This window comes from Saccopteryx leptura, chromosome 2 (genome assembly GCF_036850995.1).
Source record: "Saccopteryx leptura isolate mSacLep1 chromosome 2, mSacLep1_pri_phased_curated, whole genome shotgun sequence".
Classification (NCBI taxonomy): domain Eukaryota; kingdom Metazoa; phylum Chordata; class Mammalia; order Chiroptera; family Emballonuridae; genus Saccopteryx; species Saccopteryx leptura.
Window position 1 is genome coordinate 21,203,523 of NC_089504.1, and position 15,558 is coordinate 21,219,080.

The 15,558-nt window shown below is 53.4% G+C and overlaps 1 protein-coding gene across 5 annotated transcripts in view; it reads right to left on the bottom strand.

Annotated features, from left to right (window-relative positions):
• RGS3 (regulator of G protein signaling 3) overlaps positions 1 to 15,558 on the bottom strand; it is a 121,172-nt gene that overhangs the window by 11,109 nt on the left and 94,505 nt on the right. For all 5 annotated transcript variants that reach the window (XM_066367364.1, XM_066367365.1, XM_066367367.1 and 2 more), the window contains one exon: positions 2,484 to 3,449. In XM_066367364.1, coding sequence (XP_066223461.1) covers positions 2,484 to 3,449 — 966 coding nt within the window. The remainder of the gene's footprint in view (positions 1 to 2,483; positions 3,450 to 15,558) is intronic.

Consider the following 15,558-nt stretch of genomic DNA (forward strand, 5'->3'; position numbering starts at 1 on the left):
CTGCCCTTAACACTGTACCTGAGCTGGGCTATTGAATCTTCTCAGCAACCCTACAAAGGGGGTGTTATTACCATACCCACTTCACCAACAAGGAAACTGAGGCTCAGAGAGGGGCAGGGACTTGCCCAAGGGCCCCTGCCAGTGAGGGATGGAGTGAGACCAGGGTACATGTCTAGCCTAGACCTTCACTTCCCCTTAGCAAGGGCAGGTCTCTTACTAAAGCCCGCTGGCTGCAGGGACAGGAGATGAATGATGATGAAGGACTGGAGGCCTAGTAAGTGGAAGTCACCACGGGGCTAGGGTAGCCTGTGAGGCCTGCCGGCTCAGCCAATCCGCCCAAGAAGGGAAGCAGCAGGTCACAACAGGGTGGGGGAGGAGAGGATGTCAGTGGGAACCCTGGACACCCAAAGGGGGAAGCTGAGAAAGGAGAAAATCGGTCCAAGCCTGCTGGACTCCCAGGCAGAAGTCTCTGCCCCAAAATAGAAGCTGAGTTAAACATATTTGGGGAACTAGCCGTGTATGCATGAATGTATGTGAATGTATCTGTATTATAAGTATTTGTATTGGAATAAGGGGGGAGGGGAGAGAATGTGGAAGGGTCAGGATTGGGAGGCCCAAGGCAGGTGGTAGGCCCTTGCACCTCAGCCACCCTCCAGAGGAGAGTGTCCAGCCTGAGTCAGCCTGAGGCCTCACCTCAGTAGGACAGAGGTCTGGACTCTCCTGTACTGTACCAGTTGCATCAAGAAATGGCCGGAGACACTTAAACTGTGAGGAACATCACAACCCCTGGGGGGCTTGTTTAAAATGCAGGGTCTGAGTACTCCCCCCCCATTCTGATTCCAGAAGTCTGGAGTTGGGGACTTAAAACCTATATATTAATAACCTCCTGGTGATTTAGAAGCGCATCAGAGTTTCAGAACTGCATGTATTTACAGGTGAGGAAACTGACATCCAGTCCCAATTCCTTTGAGCTTTCGGTCCAGTTCCTGGACCCACGGTTTAGGGTTCTGTTCTTGAGGGGCCCAGCCTGCTTTTTCAGCCCGACCACCTTTCCACAGGTGTCCTCCCAGTGCCAAGTCAGCTTTACCGCTAGTGGCTCTGAGGCTGTGTCCCAACGCTGAGGACACGTGCTAGAACCCATCAGTCATGTCTGCCGGCCATGGGTTTGGAGGCAGGAATGGCCGCAGGATCCCAGGTGTCTGTCATCCCTGCAATTCCGGAATCCCTGCTCTAACCAAACTGGCTTCTACAGACACTTTTATCCAGGCCATGTCCTCTTTCACAGAATGCCTGCCTCAGGCTCTCTGTTTATTCCAAACCCAGGCAGCCTTCAAGGCTAAGCTTAAGGTAGCTGAGACAAGAGACTGGAAGACTTCTCCAGAAGCCTTCCCTGAGGTCCCTAGACCCCGGGAGCTCTCCTCCCTAAACTCCCAGGTCTCTGAGGGTCACTGACCCCCACCCGCCTCACCTCACAGTTGTCATAACAACAACTTGCACTACTCTGGCTGTTAGCACCCCAATAGCGTTTGCTTAGCGCCTGCACTATACCCTTCTGGTTCATCCTCAACCACCCTGGAATGTGAGTGCACTAATCTCTGCTTTTCAGAGAAGGACACGAAGGCACGGAGGAGCTGGTGACTCGCCCAAGGCCACACGTAGAAAGAGACAGAACCGGACTCAAGGTGGCTAATGGTTTCAAGGACATGGTGCCATCATTTCCCAGATAGCTCATTCCTCCCAGGCGAGGTCAGCCTCACATATATCTGGGGCCCCGCTGCAGCACAGGGCACCGAGCCTGGCACACAGCAGGAAATCAATGAACACTTGTTCCTCCACTTACAGATATTTGCAGGAGGCACCCAGCGTTGTGGTTAAGAGCTGCAGCCCTGCAGCTAGATTCTAATTCTGCTTCTGACATTTAGACACCGGGTACAAGTGAGATAACCTCTCAGTGCCTCAGTTTCCTTTTCTGTAGGGAACAATATGGTATCTACTTCATAGAGCAGTTGTGAGAATTAATGTGTTAATGTTAACTGCTTAGGATAATGTCAGCACAGAGTAAGTATGTGTGGTCATTGTTGGCTATTGGATTTCTAATCTGGCTAGGCGACCAGTCTAAATTGTAACCATTTCTCTAGCTATTATCTCGGGTCTTTAAGATTCAAATACACTATGTACCGGGATAGGCTGCGTCTGCTCTACTTTCGGCGGGATCCCCAGTACAACAGAGCTGTAAGAACACAGTATCTGGAGTCATAACGTCCTGCGTTTAAGTCTAGGTTCTGCCTTCTGGTCTCTCTGGGTCTCAGTGTGGTTTTCTGTGAAATGGGTATAAGGCTCCCTGGAAGAACTCATTGGAAAGCTCAGCAGGAAGGTCCTGGTAGGGGGTGGGACAAAGTGACTGCTCATTCCCTGCAGCTCCTGGACCAAGCCCACCCCACCATCTCATGTACCCCCTCCTCCTTCGCCCCTGGCCTTCTTACCTTCCTGTGACCCGTGAAAAAGAGGGAAAGGTGGTGCATGGAGCCCCCATTGCGGCCCAGCTCCTTCTTGAGGGTGCGGGGCGAAGGCATGGCCCAGGGGGAGGTAGTGCCCTCTCCGTCCGAGCAGTGCAAGGTGGTGTCGGAGGAGAAGCAGGGCCCGCGGGTCTCCTGCAGCAGGCTGCCCTCGCTGTGTGTCCGGCGCCGCAGCGAGTTCTGCACGCGCAGCGAGAGGCCGCCCTCGGCGCCCTGGCCCGTCTCGATCATGCTGCTGCGCTTGACCTCACTGCGCTCTCCGTAGTTGTCATCACTCGTGTCCTCATCCTCATCTTCCTCCCCCTCGTCCCCCTCCTCAGCCTCTCCTGCGCCCTCTTCACCAGAGCTGCCTCTCTCTGCCTCTGCCTTCTGGCTGTCCGCACTATCCAGCCGGACCTCGGGAATCACGAAGGTTAGCCTGGAGGTCACAGGCAGGTCCCCGGTGGCTGCTGGTGGGTCCTCAGAGCGCGTGGTCTCCTCAGCAAGGGCCTCAGCTGGCAGGGAGGCTTGGTTGGGGGGCAGGTCTTGACATGGCAGAAGGTCCTCAGCAGGGGGGTCCTGGACGGCAGGGAGGTCTTTGCTGAGCAGAGGGTCCTGGCTGGAAGGGGGTTCTTCATCAGCAGGAAGGTCCTGGCAGGGAGGGAGGGCCGAGCCTGCAGGGGGTTGCTGGCATGGTGGGGAATCCTTGCTGGGTGAGGGCTCCTGGTCTGGAGGGAGCTCCTCGCAGGAAGGTGAGTCTTTGCTGGACAGGGACTCTGGGCCAGTAGGTGGTTCCTGGAAAGAAGAGGACTCCCTGTTGGATGGGAGGTCTTGTCCTGCAGGGGGCTCCTGGCCAGCAGAGGCGTCCTTGCTGGGTACGGGGTCCTCGGCACCTGGCCCCTTCCCTTCCTCCAAGGGCATCTCTCTCTTCTCATCCGCCTCTGATTCAAACATCTGAGAAATAAAGAGACAACAAAAGAGGTGCAGAAGAGGAGGCTATGAGATGCCAGGTGCTGTGCACACAGAGGCTGAAACAAAACCACCTCACATCCTGCACCCACAATCTGAAAGCCAAAGCACCACAGGGAAATCTGAAAGCCCCTTGGCTTAGCTGAATCAGGGGTCCCAGTCTTAACTCCTTGCTTGATCCTTCTGCCCCATCAAAAACATGGATGGTTCCTGAGGGGAGGAGAGGAAACCACCATTATCTGGCTCCTATTGTGTGCCAGGAGCCATGCCAGATTAAAACTCTCTCTCTCTCTCTCTCTTTTTTTTTTTTTTTTTTTTTTTTTTTTTTTTTTTAGTGAGAAAGACAGAGACAGAGAGAGGGACAGACAGGAAGGGAGAGAGATGAGAAGCATCAATTCTTCATTGAGGCATTTTAGTTGTCCATTGATTCTCATATGTGCCTTGACCAAGGGGGTTCCAACAGACCAAGTGACCCCTTGCTCAAGCCAGCAACCTTGGACTCAAGCCAGCTACCTTGGGCTTCAAGCCAGTGACCATGGGGTCATATCTATGATCCCACACTCAAGCCAGCGACCCCGCGCTCAAGCTGGTGAGCTCACACTCAAGCTGGTGAGCCCACGCTCAAGCCTGATGAGCTCTTGCTCAAGCCAGATGAGCCCACACTCAAGCCGACAACCTTGGGGTTTCAAACATGAGTCCTCTGCATCCCAGTCTGATACTCTATCCACTGTGCCACTGCCTGGTCAGGCTAAACCTCTCTTCTACAATCCTCCCAACGGCCCTCTAAGGCATGTGTCATGGTCCCTCTGTGAATAAAGGAAAAGCCAGCCTCTCTGCATTCATGGGCCAAAACCAAACTATGCCCCCCCCCAAGCAATCACTAAGTGGGAAAATCCTGGACCTAGCCACAGGGGTCTTCTACCTGAACCAAACTTTTTTTAAAAAGCCTAGTGAGATATTCAAATAAGAACTCACTCTCACTGTTTAAGTATCTTTTTTTTAATTAATTTTAATGGGGTGACATTGATAAATCAGGGTACATACGTTCAGAGAAAACATCTCTAGGTTATTTTGACATTTGATTATGCTGCATTCCCATCACCCAAAGTCCAATTGTCTTCCGTCACCTTCTAACAGGTTTTCTTGCACACACCCCCGCCTCCCCCCCCCCCCCCGTGAGGACGATCTGGAGGTTCTGGTCCCCAGGCACGGCCAAGACACATGTCCACTCACCACATGGTCTCCCTGCCCTGGAAATCCTGCCTGAGTCTGGGTGATGACACTACCCAGGGGCCCTCGGATCTCACAGTCTCGGACCCTGAAATATCAGCCGTCCCAAATCCCCATTGCACAGGTAGGGAAGCTGAGGTCCAAAGAAGGTCAGGCCCAACCTAGACACATACTGTGGAACCAGACAGAATCAGTCACTAAATCCTCTGGGCCTCAAGGGGCCCACCTATTCAATGGGACAGCCAACATGCCCAAGTAACAACGAGGAGAACACACTACAGAAAGTATAAAGCTCTTGAAGGGATTATGGTGGCGATAGTCATGGTGACTTTAAAAACAGATCTAAAGGGAAATGTTAAGATCACAGACCTCAAATAGGGGTACATCTTCCCTAGGGATCCCTAGAAGCAAATTCAGTCAGACACCCCAAATCAAAGTCAGTGACAGTGTTGCCAAGTCCCCCACTCCATAAATGTCATCTGGAAACTAAGGGCTGAACTGCACTCCAACAGGCTGTGCCCAGACCGACAGGGAGACCCTCGGATGAACTGACAGGAAGACTTGACAGCCCAACCTGGAAGGTGACCTAGGGACTTGCCCAAAGGCACCAACCAGGGCCAGGCGGGGGTCAGAGCCTCAGGCCACTAGCTCCTTCTTCCCAAGTCTACTTCAGATCTCAGTGGCCGGAGCAGCCCAGGCCCCGCCCATCATCCCACCCACCGGGGAGCATTCTCCATCAAGGAAAACAAACTGCGGGAAGCCAGCTCCCTGATGATCCACATGTGCTCACCCCCACCTGGAAGGACGATGGAAGGAAGCAGCAACCGGTGCCCTTGTGCCTGGCACAGTGGCCCCGAGAGGGGAGCTGGCCGAATTTCCCTTTTCCTGGGGGACGGAGGAGGTGGGGCCTGGTCTGTCCCAGCGGGGACTGCCTGCCTGAGCCCGCCCACCCTCGGGAAAGTGCAGCAACCGACCCAAAACCAGAAATGCAAGTCAGCCCGCCTCTGCCAATGTTGCCTTAAACTGGAGCCAAACCAAACAAAGCCTGGAGGGGAAGTGCCGCTGTCCCCAGAGGTCCCCTGCCCGGGGCAGCTGAGAAACCACGAAGGACTGAAGGGCGTCATGGTGCCCAGCAGTTTGGAGCTCAGGTGCCAGAGTCAGACTTTGGTTTTCATCTCTGCAGCGGCACTTTGCAGCTGTGCACCTCTAGCTGAGCCTCCCGACCTCTCGGAGACACAGAACCATGACATCACACCAGACTCACAAGAGTGAGTCCCCACAGGGCCTGGCCCAGGAGGAGCACTGAATGAAATGGTGGCTATTACCAGTCTAGTCTTATTTTAAAGATGGGGAGACTGAGCTCCCAGAGGCTAAGAAAATTACCTAAGAAATAGGAGAGTGATTCAGTCAAGTCTCCCAGCAGACAGGTCCCCCGCCCCGCCCCCTGCTTCCTTAGACGCTTACACACAAGTGTTTGGGACCCCCAGGGGTCCGGAAGGAGGGGGAAGGCTGAGCATGGCCAAACCCGGACCCCTCCCACACAGGCAGATACTGGCAAACAAGGGCCAGAGCTCATCGGACTGTCCTGTGCTCCTGGATGGGCCACCCGGGCAGGTTTGGGCAGGGCGATGCTCTTGGGAGAGCTGGGGTGGGGGTGCCTAGGGAGGGGGGGGCCTCTGGAGCAAATACAGGAAACCCCAGAAATCCGGGGAAAGAGGTGAGAGAATTAGGAAAGAATGAAAGCATGTCACGGAATAGATGCCAGGTGTGAGACTGTCCTGTGAGCGAAGAAAGGACACACGCAGAGCCGTCCGACATGAAACGTGCTCTGGGCGGGTATGAGCAGGACAGGAGGTGGGGGCGGGTGGGGACACATGTACATTCATTCTCCGGGCACTGAGCGAGGCCCTGGGGGACAGCAGAAGACAAGTCAGACACAATCCTTGCTGTCAGTTAAGCAGAAAAAGCAGAAGATTGGACAATTTGTCTTATCGAGTGTAGTGAGTGCTGGGATGGAAGAAGTGCAGGCAGCTGGGGACACCCAGTTAGGCAGCTGTTTTAACTGATTGGGTGACAAGAATCCAGGCAGAGAGACCAGGCTGCTAGCCCAGAGCCCTCGGGGCAGGGGCGGGGCTGCTGCCTCTCTCCTGCAGGGAGTCTCCCTCCCCCATCCATCACTTCTTTGGCTTGGCTGGGCCAGGGTTAATTCTGTCCATGTCTCGCCTGCTAGAAGCACACAGGAAATGAACCAGGCCCTCCAAATGGAGCTGCTGTTTAGGGTCTAATCAAATCCTCTCCCTGATCCAATCCAGGGCTCAGAACAGGCCGAGGAAGGGTGGCAGGTGTGACACCGGCGCTCTTGTTCACACCAGCACTGTCTTCCAGGTCCCTGAGCCCCACCTGCTATTGCAGTTGGGGTGGCCGGGGCTGCTGGAAGTGACTTGTCCAATGTCACACAGTTAACTAAATGTGGAACCAGGTCTGCTGACCCCAAGTCAACCTGCGGCTCTCACTCCGAGATGACTCATCACAGGCACTACGTAAGCCGGCTCCACATGTGCCCTCATGCCCTCAGAAACCACTTCCTGAATGAGGGGCAGGGGCAGGGGCGGTGGTGGCATGGGGAGGTGTGAACTGGGGTTTGCCTCCATCTCAGGCTGGCCCTTTCACAGCTAGGACTTTACAGAAAGAGCACGGAACACAAAACCAGAGGCCTGGGCTGGGACCCTCGTTCCGTTATCTGTGAGCTGTGTGGTCCCAGGCTAGCGCTTCCAGTTTGCTCCACCATAAAATGGGGTGAGGACGCCTCTTGCTTCCTGTCCCAGAGAGCTAAGGGGATCGAGTCTGAGAAAGGACAGGAACGTGCTCTATGAACTGGAAAGTCCTTGGAGGAAAAGGAGAGGCTGTTTGAATCCTGGCCCAGCGCTTGACCTCCAGGCTTGACTTGTGAGGTGGGTGGCCCCTTCCAGTTTGGCACTGGGTCTGGCCTCTGGGTTCCTGGCTCAATGCTGGCTTCCAGGAATCTCAGTTGCTCGGCTGACACTGAGCTCCCTAGCCCAGCCTCAGTCCAGCTCCTCCAGCCTGGCTTCTTGACACCCAAAGGCTGGAGCCATCGCCCTGCCTCGGGCTGCCAGCCCTGGATACCCATCTCGGCTTCATGCTTCAGGCTAGGCGACCTCAGGTGTGACCTCTCTGGTCCTCAGTTTCCTTAGCCATACATGGGATGGTATTGCTCCTCACAGTGTTGTGGAAAGAGTGGCTGAGCTGAGTACACCCAGAGCTGGCACACGAATCACTCCATAGTGGCCGCCACCATCACCCCAGTGTGGCCCAGCTTTACCATCGCCCTCCCCAGATTTATGCCCATAAATCCGGTGACCCCTTCTCCACTCCATCACAGCCTGTTCACGGGACCCCGTCCCAGTCCACCACCCCCACCTCAGTCCTACTTTCTCTCTCTGGCACCCATCACTCCTCAGTGCAATCACCATCTGCACCACCTGGCCGCTGCCGGTGCCCAGTCCACGCTGCCAGCCCAGACCTGCCTCCTAAGTCCAGTCCCATCAGCGAGCGTTCGCCAAGCACTCATGGGACAGCACTGCTCCCAACACTGTTCCAGACTCCGTGGACACAAGAGGGAACGAGACAGATATGATCCCTGCCCTGGTGGAGCTTACAGGCTAGAGAGGAAGAACTGACATTAACCAGGTCATCGCCACAGAAACATACAAGGAACACAAACTGCTATCCACAGAAAGGAAAACCGTACGGTGCTGTGAGAGAGAAGGAAGGGGCATGTGGGGAAGGCCACCCTGTGGACTGACACTGAACCCGAAGTCTGTTCATTGGGCAGGGAGGGCTCACTGGGGAGGGAACAGCGGATGCAAAGGGCCCCAGCCAGAAAGGCTAGCACACCGGTGGAGCGGAGAGGGCGCCTGTGTGGCTGGATCTGAGGCACGGAGATGGAGACCATTCTCCGGACATCCCATCAGTGCTACCAACCAAACGTGTCCCAAACTTAATGTATGGTCTTCCCCTGAGTCCATTCCCCCTCTTGGAGTCTCTGTATTAATGATGCCAACACCAGTTGCCCAAACCAGGGAACTGGGTATCATTTTCCCTTCTTTTTCCTTCACCACCACCCCCTTGGCCAATCACCAAATTCTCCTGATTATTCCTCATAAAATCAAAAGTATCATTCCACTGGGGACATGCCTGTGTGGGGACAAGGAGTATACGGGAACTATCTGTACTTTCCTCTCAACTTTTAAAACTTCTCTCATTAATAAAGATTAGTAACTTTAAAAAAAGAATCTTTCTGTTCCCTCCTTTTCTACTAACGCCACCTCCCTGCAGACCACTGTCAGCTTGCATTGGGACTGATGTCGATCTCCCAGCGGGAGTCCAAACCCCTCTGGTCATTCTCTGAGTCATGCCAGGGGAGACTTCTAAGTGCACGTCTGACCTTCACTCCTCCGCTTAAAGCTGTGGCTCGTCAATGCCCTCCAGGTAAAGTGCCGATTCTGTAGCCCTGGGAGACTCTGGGCTCTGTTCTCACCATCCCCCATTTTAAGTGCTTGATGATGAATGAATGAATGAATGAATGGGAAATCCAATGAACTTCATGGGATCATCTAGACTTCCAACTCAAAGTGTGAAGCATCACCAGAAGCTCATATGAAATACAGATTGTTAGGCCTCAGTCCACACCTCCTGGGTAAGAATCTGCATTTTACCAAGATCCCAGGTGATTAATTTGCATATTAAAGTTTGAAAAGCACTGATCCAGACTATCGGTTCTCAACCGAGAGGAACATTATAGGATCACCAGTGGAGCAATTTAAAATATCTCTATTTGGGCCTAATTGCAGAGCTACTGGATTCCCTAAGAGTAGGTCTGGGCTGGCCCTGGCCGGTTGGCTCAGTGGTAGAGTGTCGGCCTGGTGTGCAGAAGTCCTGGGTTCGATTCCCGGCCAGGGCACACAGGAGAAGCGCCCATCTGCTTCTCCACCCCTCCCCCTCTCCTTCCTCTCTGTCTCTCTCTTCCCCTCCTGCAGCCGAGGCTCAACTGGAGCAAAGATGGCCCGGGTGCTGGGGATGGCTCCTCGGCCTCTGCCCCAGGCGCTAGAGTGGCTCTGGTTGCAACAGAGCGACGCCCCGGAGGGGCAGAGCATCGCCCCCTGGTGGGCAGAGCGTCGCCCCCTGGTGGGCGTGCCGGGTGGATCCCAGTTGGGCGCATGCGGGAGTCTGTCTGACTGTCTCTCCCCGTTTCCGGCTTCAGAAAAATACAGAAGAAGAAAAAAAAAAGAGTAGATCTGGGCATCTTGACTTCTCTTTGACTCCCTAGATAATTTTGGGGAATAGCCTCAGTTAGCAGATGAGGTGAGTAAGGTCCAGAGAAGGACAGTGACATGCCCAACGTCACACCACAGAATCAGGACAGAACCCAGGCCAGAATCTAGTTCAGGACCAGTTCCAGCACACACCACTCCCTCTCTGACAAGAAGCTGGTGAGAAGAGGCATGACCTCAGCAGCCCCTATGCCAGGATGGAGAGCTGGCAAGCCCACTGGAGTCAGCTACCCATTCACGTTCCCTAGAAACGGAGACCCAATTGCAGGAAGAATAAGAGGAAGGAGAAATTGAATTGCAGACTGAAAATTCTGTTCCTAAAGGATCCCACAGCAACTTATAGGTCTCTCAGGGGTTTGGGAGGGCAGGGAGTATACCCATTCTATGGAAAGCAATACTGAGGCTCAGAGAAGTAGCTCGCTCGATTCAGAAACTCTCAAGACAAAGCCACTACACAGGGAAGAGAAACTCCTGAGGAGGCATGAGAAGAACCCCCTCTTAGAAGCCTTTCCTACTCTTGACACTGTCACCAGGCTAAAAAGAAGGACACACCTCCAGGCCTGGCCTTTGGAGCCTGCTGGGGTGCCCCACCACTCCCGGGATGCCCAGCCTCTCACTGGGCAGGAGGAGGCCATGCCCAAGGTCTGGGTCTCCAGTACTAGTCCCAGTCACCACCTTGCCAGGCCTCTCCTCCTCTGGGGACTCAGACCCCACTGTTTCAACTGAGTGAGGGAGGCTGGACTCAAAGTACCCCCACAAGCCCCAGAGACCCCTTCCATACCTCGAGGGCCCTTCTCATCTGAAAGGCAAGAGTGCTGACTGCAGGGGTTCCACAGCCTCTTCCTGTCCCTGTGGTGACCGATGTCTCCCTCTGTCAGGAGAGTGCCGCCCCACCCCTCCCGCTCCTGGCACTCCGCTCAGGAACCAGTCCACCAGTGGGCTCCAGCACCACGCCCCTTCCCACCTGGCACTCCGCTCAGGAACCAGTCCACCAGTGGGCTCCAGCATCACGCCCCTTCCCACCTGGCACTCCGCTCAGGAACCAGTCCACCAGTGGGCTCCAGCACCACGCCCCTTCCCACCTGGCACCCTCTTTCTCTGCCTGAGAGAACATTTCCTGATCTCTATCTCCTCAAACCCATTTCCTGCCTAGCCCTTGAGGCCAGCTAAACGCTCCCCTGGAATGGCCTGGCCAGAGGGCTGGGCTGCCCTCCCCTCACGGCCCTGGGCAGGTCCTGCTTTGGCTCAATAGAATGGAGTCTCTGGCTTACTCACCACACCTTCCCCCCACCCCCAAAGTTACTCAGCAAATACCTACGAGCCTCAGCCATGAGCCAGGGCCTGTGTGGGACAATGGAGCCAACCAAACAGTGGCAAGACGCATTCTCTTCCCCGAAGGCATTCGGTCTCCGGGCAAGAGAACTAGGTAAGGAGCCAAGGGCCATCAGCCAGGAAAGGGAGGGGAAAGGAGCCAGCATGGAGCATCTGAGGAAGTGCAGGTGGTCCCATGCAGCAGAGGCATGGATTTGTTCAGGAATTGGGACTCCACCCTGAAAGTAGTGTAAACTTGGTGCTGTAGGGGTAGGGGAGGTGGGACCAGGGATGGCAGAAACAGAAAATGGTGAAAACTATGGGGAGAGAGAGAGAGAGAGAGAGAGAGAGAGAGAGAGAGAGACCATTAACTGAGCATCGACAAACCAGGCACTACGACAGTGGCTTTACCTACACTGTCACATCCAGCAGCCCTGCGAGGTCCATATCATTGACCCCATTTTGCAGATAAGGAAACTGGGACTCAGAGAAGTAAAGTAACTTGTGCAAGGTCAGAAAGCAAGTAGAGGAATCAGAATGAAAACCATGGTCTGCCTGGCTCTCACGCCCTGCTCCTCCCACCCCGTGGTGGCCTCTCCTGCCCCTTCACTGCCTTGCCTCCCTCCCTCCCGTCCTTCCAAAGACTCTACCAAGCACCCACCCCCACCTGGACCGGGCACAGTGCTAGGCATGTTGAGCAAGACCCGATGCAGTGTTCCTGCTTTTACCCCAAATGGGTGGAGGCTGAGGGGCTGATGTCCGACTCCTCCAGCGGAGGGAGGGAATGGTACAGAGTTCCATACACCTGCTGCCCCTCCCAAACTCTCTCCCTCCCAGGGACCACTGCACATGCAGAGCAGCAGCATGAGGCTTCTCTTTGGTGTCTATACTAGGTGTTAAGCAAAAAGCTCTGCCAAACTAGGAGGACCCCAGGGAAGGGCACAGACAGCCCTGTGGCCATGAGACCAGGATTTGGAGTCAGGCAGGCCTGGGGTTGAATCCCACTTCCTCACTGTGTGGCTGAGTCATGTGCCGGCTCCCTCACAGGGCTGCCAGGGGGTGGGAGGCCGGGTCTGGTGCACAGCAAGCTCAGTCCACCATGCCCTCCTTCTCCACTCCCTGACTCTCCTCACGGTGAGCACCCGGGACCAACCCAAAGTCTATGGCTTTAGAACAGGGAGCACATTTAGAGCCTGTGTGATGGAGAGAAGCCTATGGCTGGGGCCGGAGACAGACAAATCCGGGTTCAAATCCTGGCTCTGCCACCTTCTGGCTCAGTGCCCTTGGCCAAGCTGCTTAACCGCTTCAAGGCTCAACATCCTTATCTGTAAAACGGTGGTGCAAGTAGTGAGTACCCACAGCACAGCATGGTTGGGAGACAGTTCACAGAAAGGAGCCTGGCACATAATAGGTGCTCAATAAACACTCACAACTCCCATAATCATAATTATTAATCTCATCAGAATTGGCCTCTAGGAGAGGGCACTTGACACACTCTGACCCTTACAACAGCCTGAGGTTGGGGGCACTGTTATCGGCCTATTTCAGGAGAGGAAACTGAGGCCCATGCCAAAGGCCCTGGAGTGACTCAGCGTCCTCAGGCTAGTCAGCCTGGCCGAGTTATTCCCCTCTCCGGCTGCACTCTCGGGGGGGGGGGGGGGGGGGGCTGTCTAGCTCTGAATCTCAGCCAGTCTGGAGTGGTCGGACCTCAGGTCCCAAGTATAACCTGGCCTCCCGGTGAGTTATCCAGGGCAGGAGCAGGAAGCACCATTGCCAGAGTTTCCCCGGGCCTCTTCTGCTGCCCCAGTTCCTAAAATATCTCCTCCTTCAGGGCATGCAACGCTGGGGGCACTGGGAGGTGGGGAACAGGCTCTTCCTCTTGAGACACTGGGGTGGACATCCGGCCATAGGACTCAGCTGCAATTCTGTAGCTAAAGTTCACCCTCCAAGGCCCCAGGGAAGCTGCTGCCTCCACCACTGCCCCCACCACCACCAGAGCAGACGCCTTCTGTCTCTGCTGAGAGGTGACGTCGAGGCTAGATTTGGCTGGGTGTACAGTCTGCTCCGAACTCAGTATCCCATCATCCTCCTGTCGTAGGCCTCTCTCCCCCATCCCTCACAGGAACCGGACTATCTTCCTCTCCTGCTTAAAACCCCTGCCTTTCTCTGGGATGGTCCCAGCTCCTCACCCTGCTTGCTCTGCCTCTGCCAACTGCCCTCTCCACCACACCATTTCTCCTCTCTTTCCACCAGCCAGGCTGAACTGCAGTCGTCCCTTGAACAACACAGGTTTGAACGGCATGGGTCCACTTATATGTGATTTTTTTTTTTTGTCAATAAACACTGTACATGTATTTTCTCTTCCTTATGGCTTTCGTAATAACATTTTCTTTTCTCTAGCGTACTTTATTGTAAGAATACAGTATATAATATGAAATTCGAAATATGTGTTATCGATGGTTTATGTATACCAGTAAGGTTTACTTACAGTCAAGAGTAGGCTATGAATAGTTAAGTTTTTAGGGAGTCAAAAGCTATATGTGGATTTTTGACTGTGCAGAGGGTCGCCGCCCCTACCCCCATGTCGTACAGGGGTCAACTGTATCTGTAGTCCCCCAAACACGCTCGACTCTGGGGTACCTCTGAGCCAGTGCTCACTGTCCTTCCCCCCTAGAACACCCTGATTTCCCTTGTCTAACGGCAAACTCCCTCTCATCCTCTGAAGCTCAGCTCACCCACATAGGTATTGCCCCTTGATCTCAAACAGAGGTGATACTGCCCTACCGTGAGAAAGGATGGCCTTTTAAATAAACCCGATATCCACTCAGAGAAAAGGAGTCTTGACCTGACATCGCACTGTGCCTGAGAATCTATTTAAAGTGCATTTTAGATCTAAATGGAAAACGTGAAACAATTAACATAGTAGACTATATCCGTAACCTTGTAATAGGCCAAGAAACAGGATTTAGAATTATTCTCCATAAGGACAAAGATTGACAAGTTGGACTGCATTAAATTAAGAACTTCTTCAAAAGATACTCTTAAAAGTGAGAATACAGGCTACGGAGTGGGGGGAGATAGTTGCCTCGGGCATACCCAACAATAAACACTACCCGGAATATTTTTTAAGCTCCCACAAATCAATAAGAAAAAGAGCAGATAATCCAATAGGAAACTGGGAGAAAGATTTGAACAGATACCTCACAGAGAGTTTATGCAAATTAACAATCAACATATGAAAGGGTGCTGGCCCTCATTAGGCACGGAGGAAATGCAAACGAAGACCCACAGTCAGACATCCCCGTATCCAACACAATAACTTGGTGAGGAGGTGGAGCAACAGGCACTCACAGGCCGCTGGAGGAGGGGGCCTTGCTGTCACACTTCAGAAAATTATACCACGGCATCTAGTGAAGCTAATTATAGACAATTTATGACTCATAATGGCAAACCTTAGATATTTACCCAACAGAAAGGAAGGAATATATAATGCATCCATAGACGAGTGCAAGAGTATTCATAGCAGCACTATTCATTATAACCTCCAAATGGCAACGGCCCAAATATCTATCAAGAGTAGAATGGATAAATTGTGATATATCCACACAATAAAATACCATACGGCAATGAGAACAAATAAAATAAAACTTCATATTCATAGCATGGACAAATCTCACCATCCAAATGCTGATTGAAAGACGTCAACAGAAAAGAATATATACTCAATGGTTCCATATGTACCAAGTTCAAAAACAGGCAACACTAACCAATGAGGAAAATCAGGAAAGGGGTTACCATGGAGGCAGCAGTGACGGAAAGGGGATAGAAGGGCAGTTCCCAGGGTACTAGACGCTCTATTTCTTGATCTGGAGGGTGTGTTCACTTTGTGAAAATTCATCAGCTATATATATACTTCTAATCTTCCTGGTAGCTACAATTCAATTAAAAAATTTATTTAACGAACAAACAGAAGCCTTCCTCCCAGTGTCTCTCCAGCTCTCTGGGCTGTGAGCCCCTTTCCTTCGAGTCTTTCCCTGACGAGCGTTCTAGCTGACTGATCCCTGCGCTCCAAGAGCCTCCCTTCACCGTATCATCTCCGATAACAGCCACCTGAGAGGTGCTCGTGTACTCCTGCTGCTTGCACGACTCAGTGTCCGTGTACATGAAGCATTTCGGGTACTGTAAAGTCAGTAGCTAGGGCC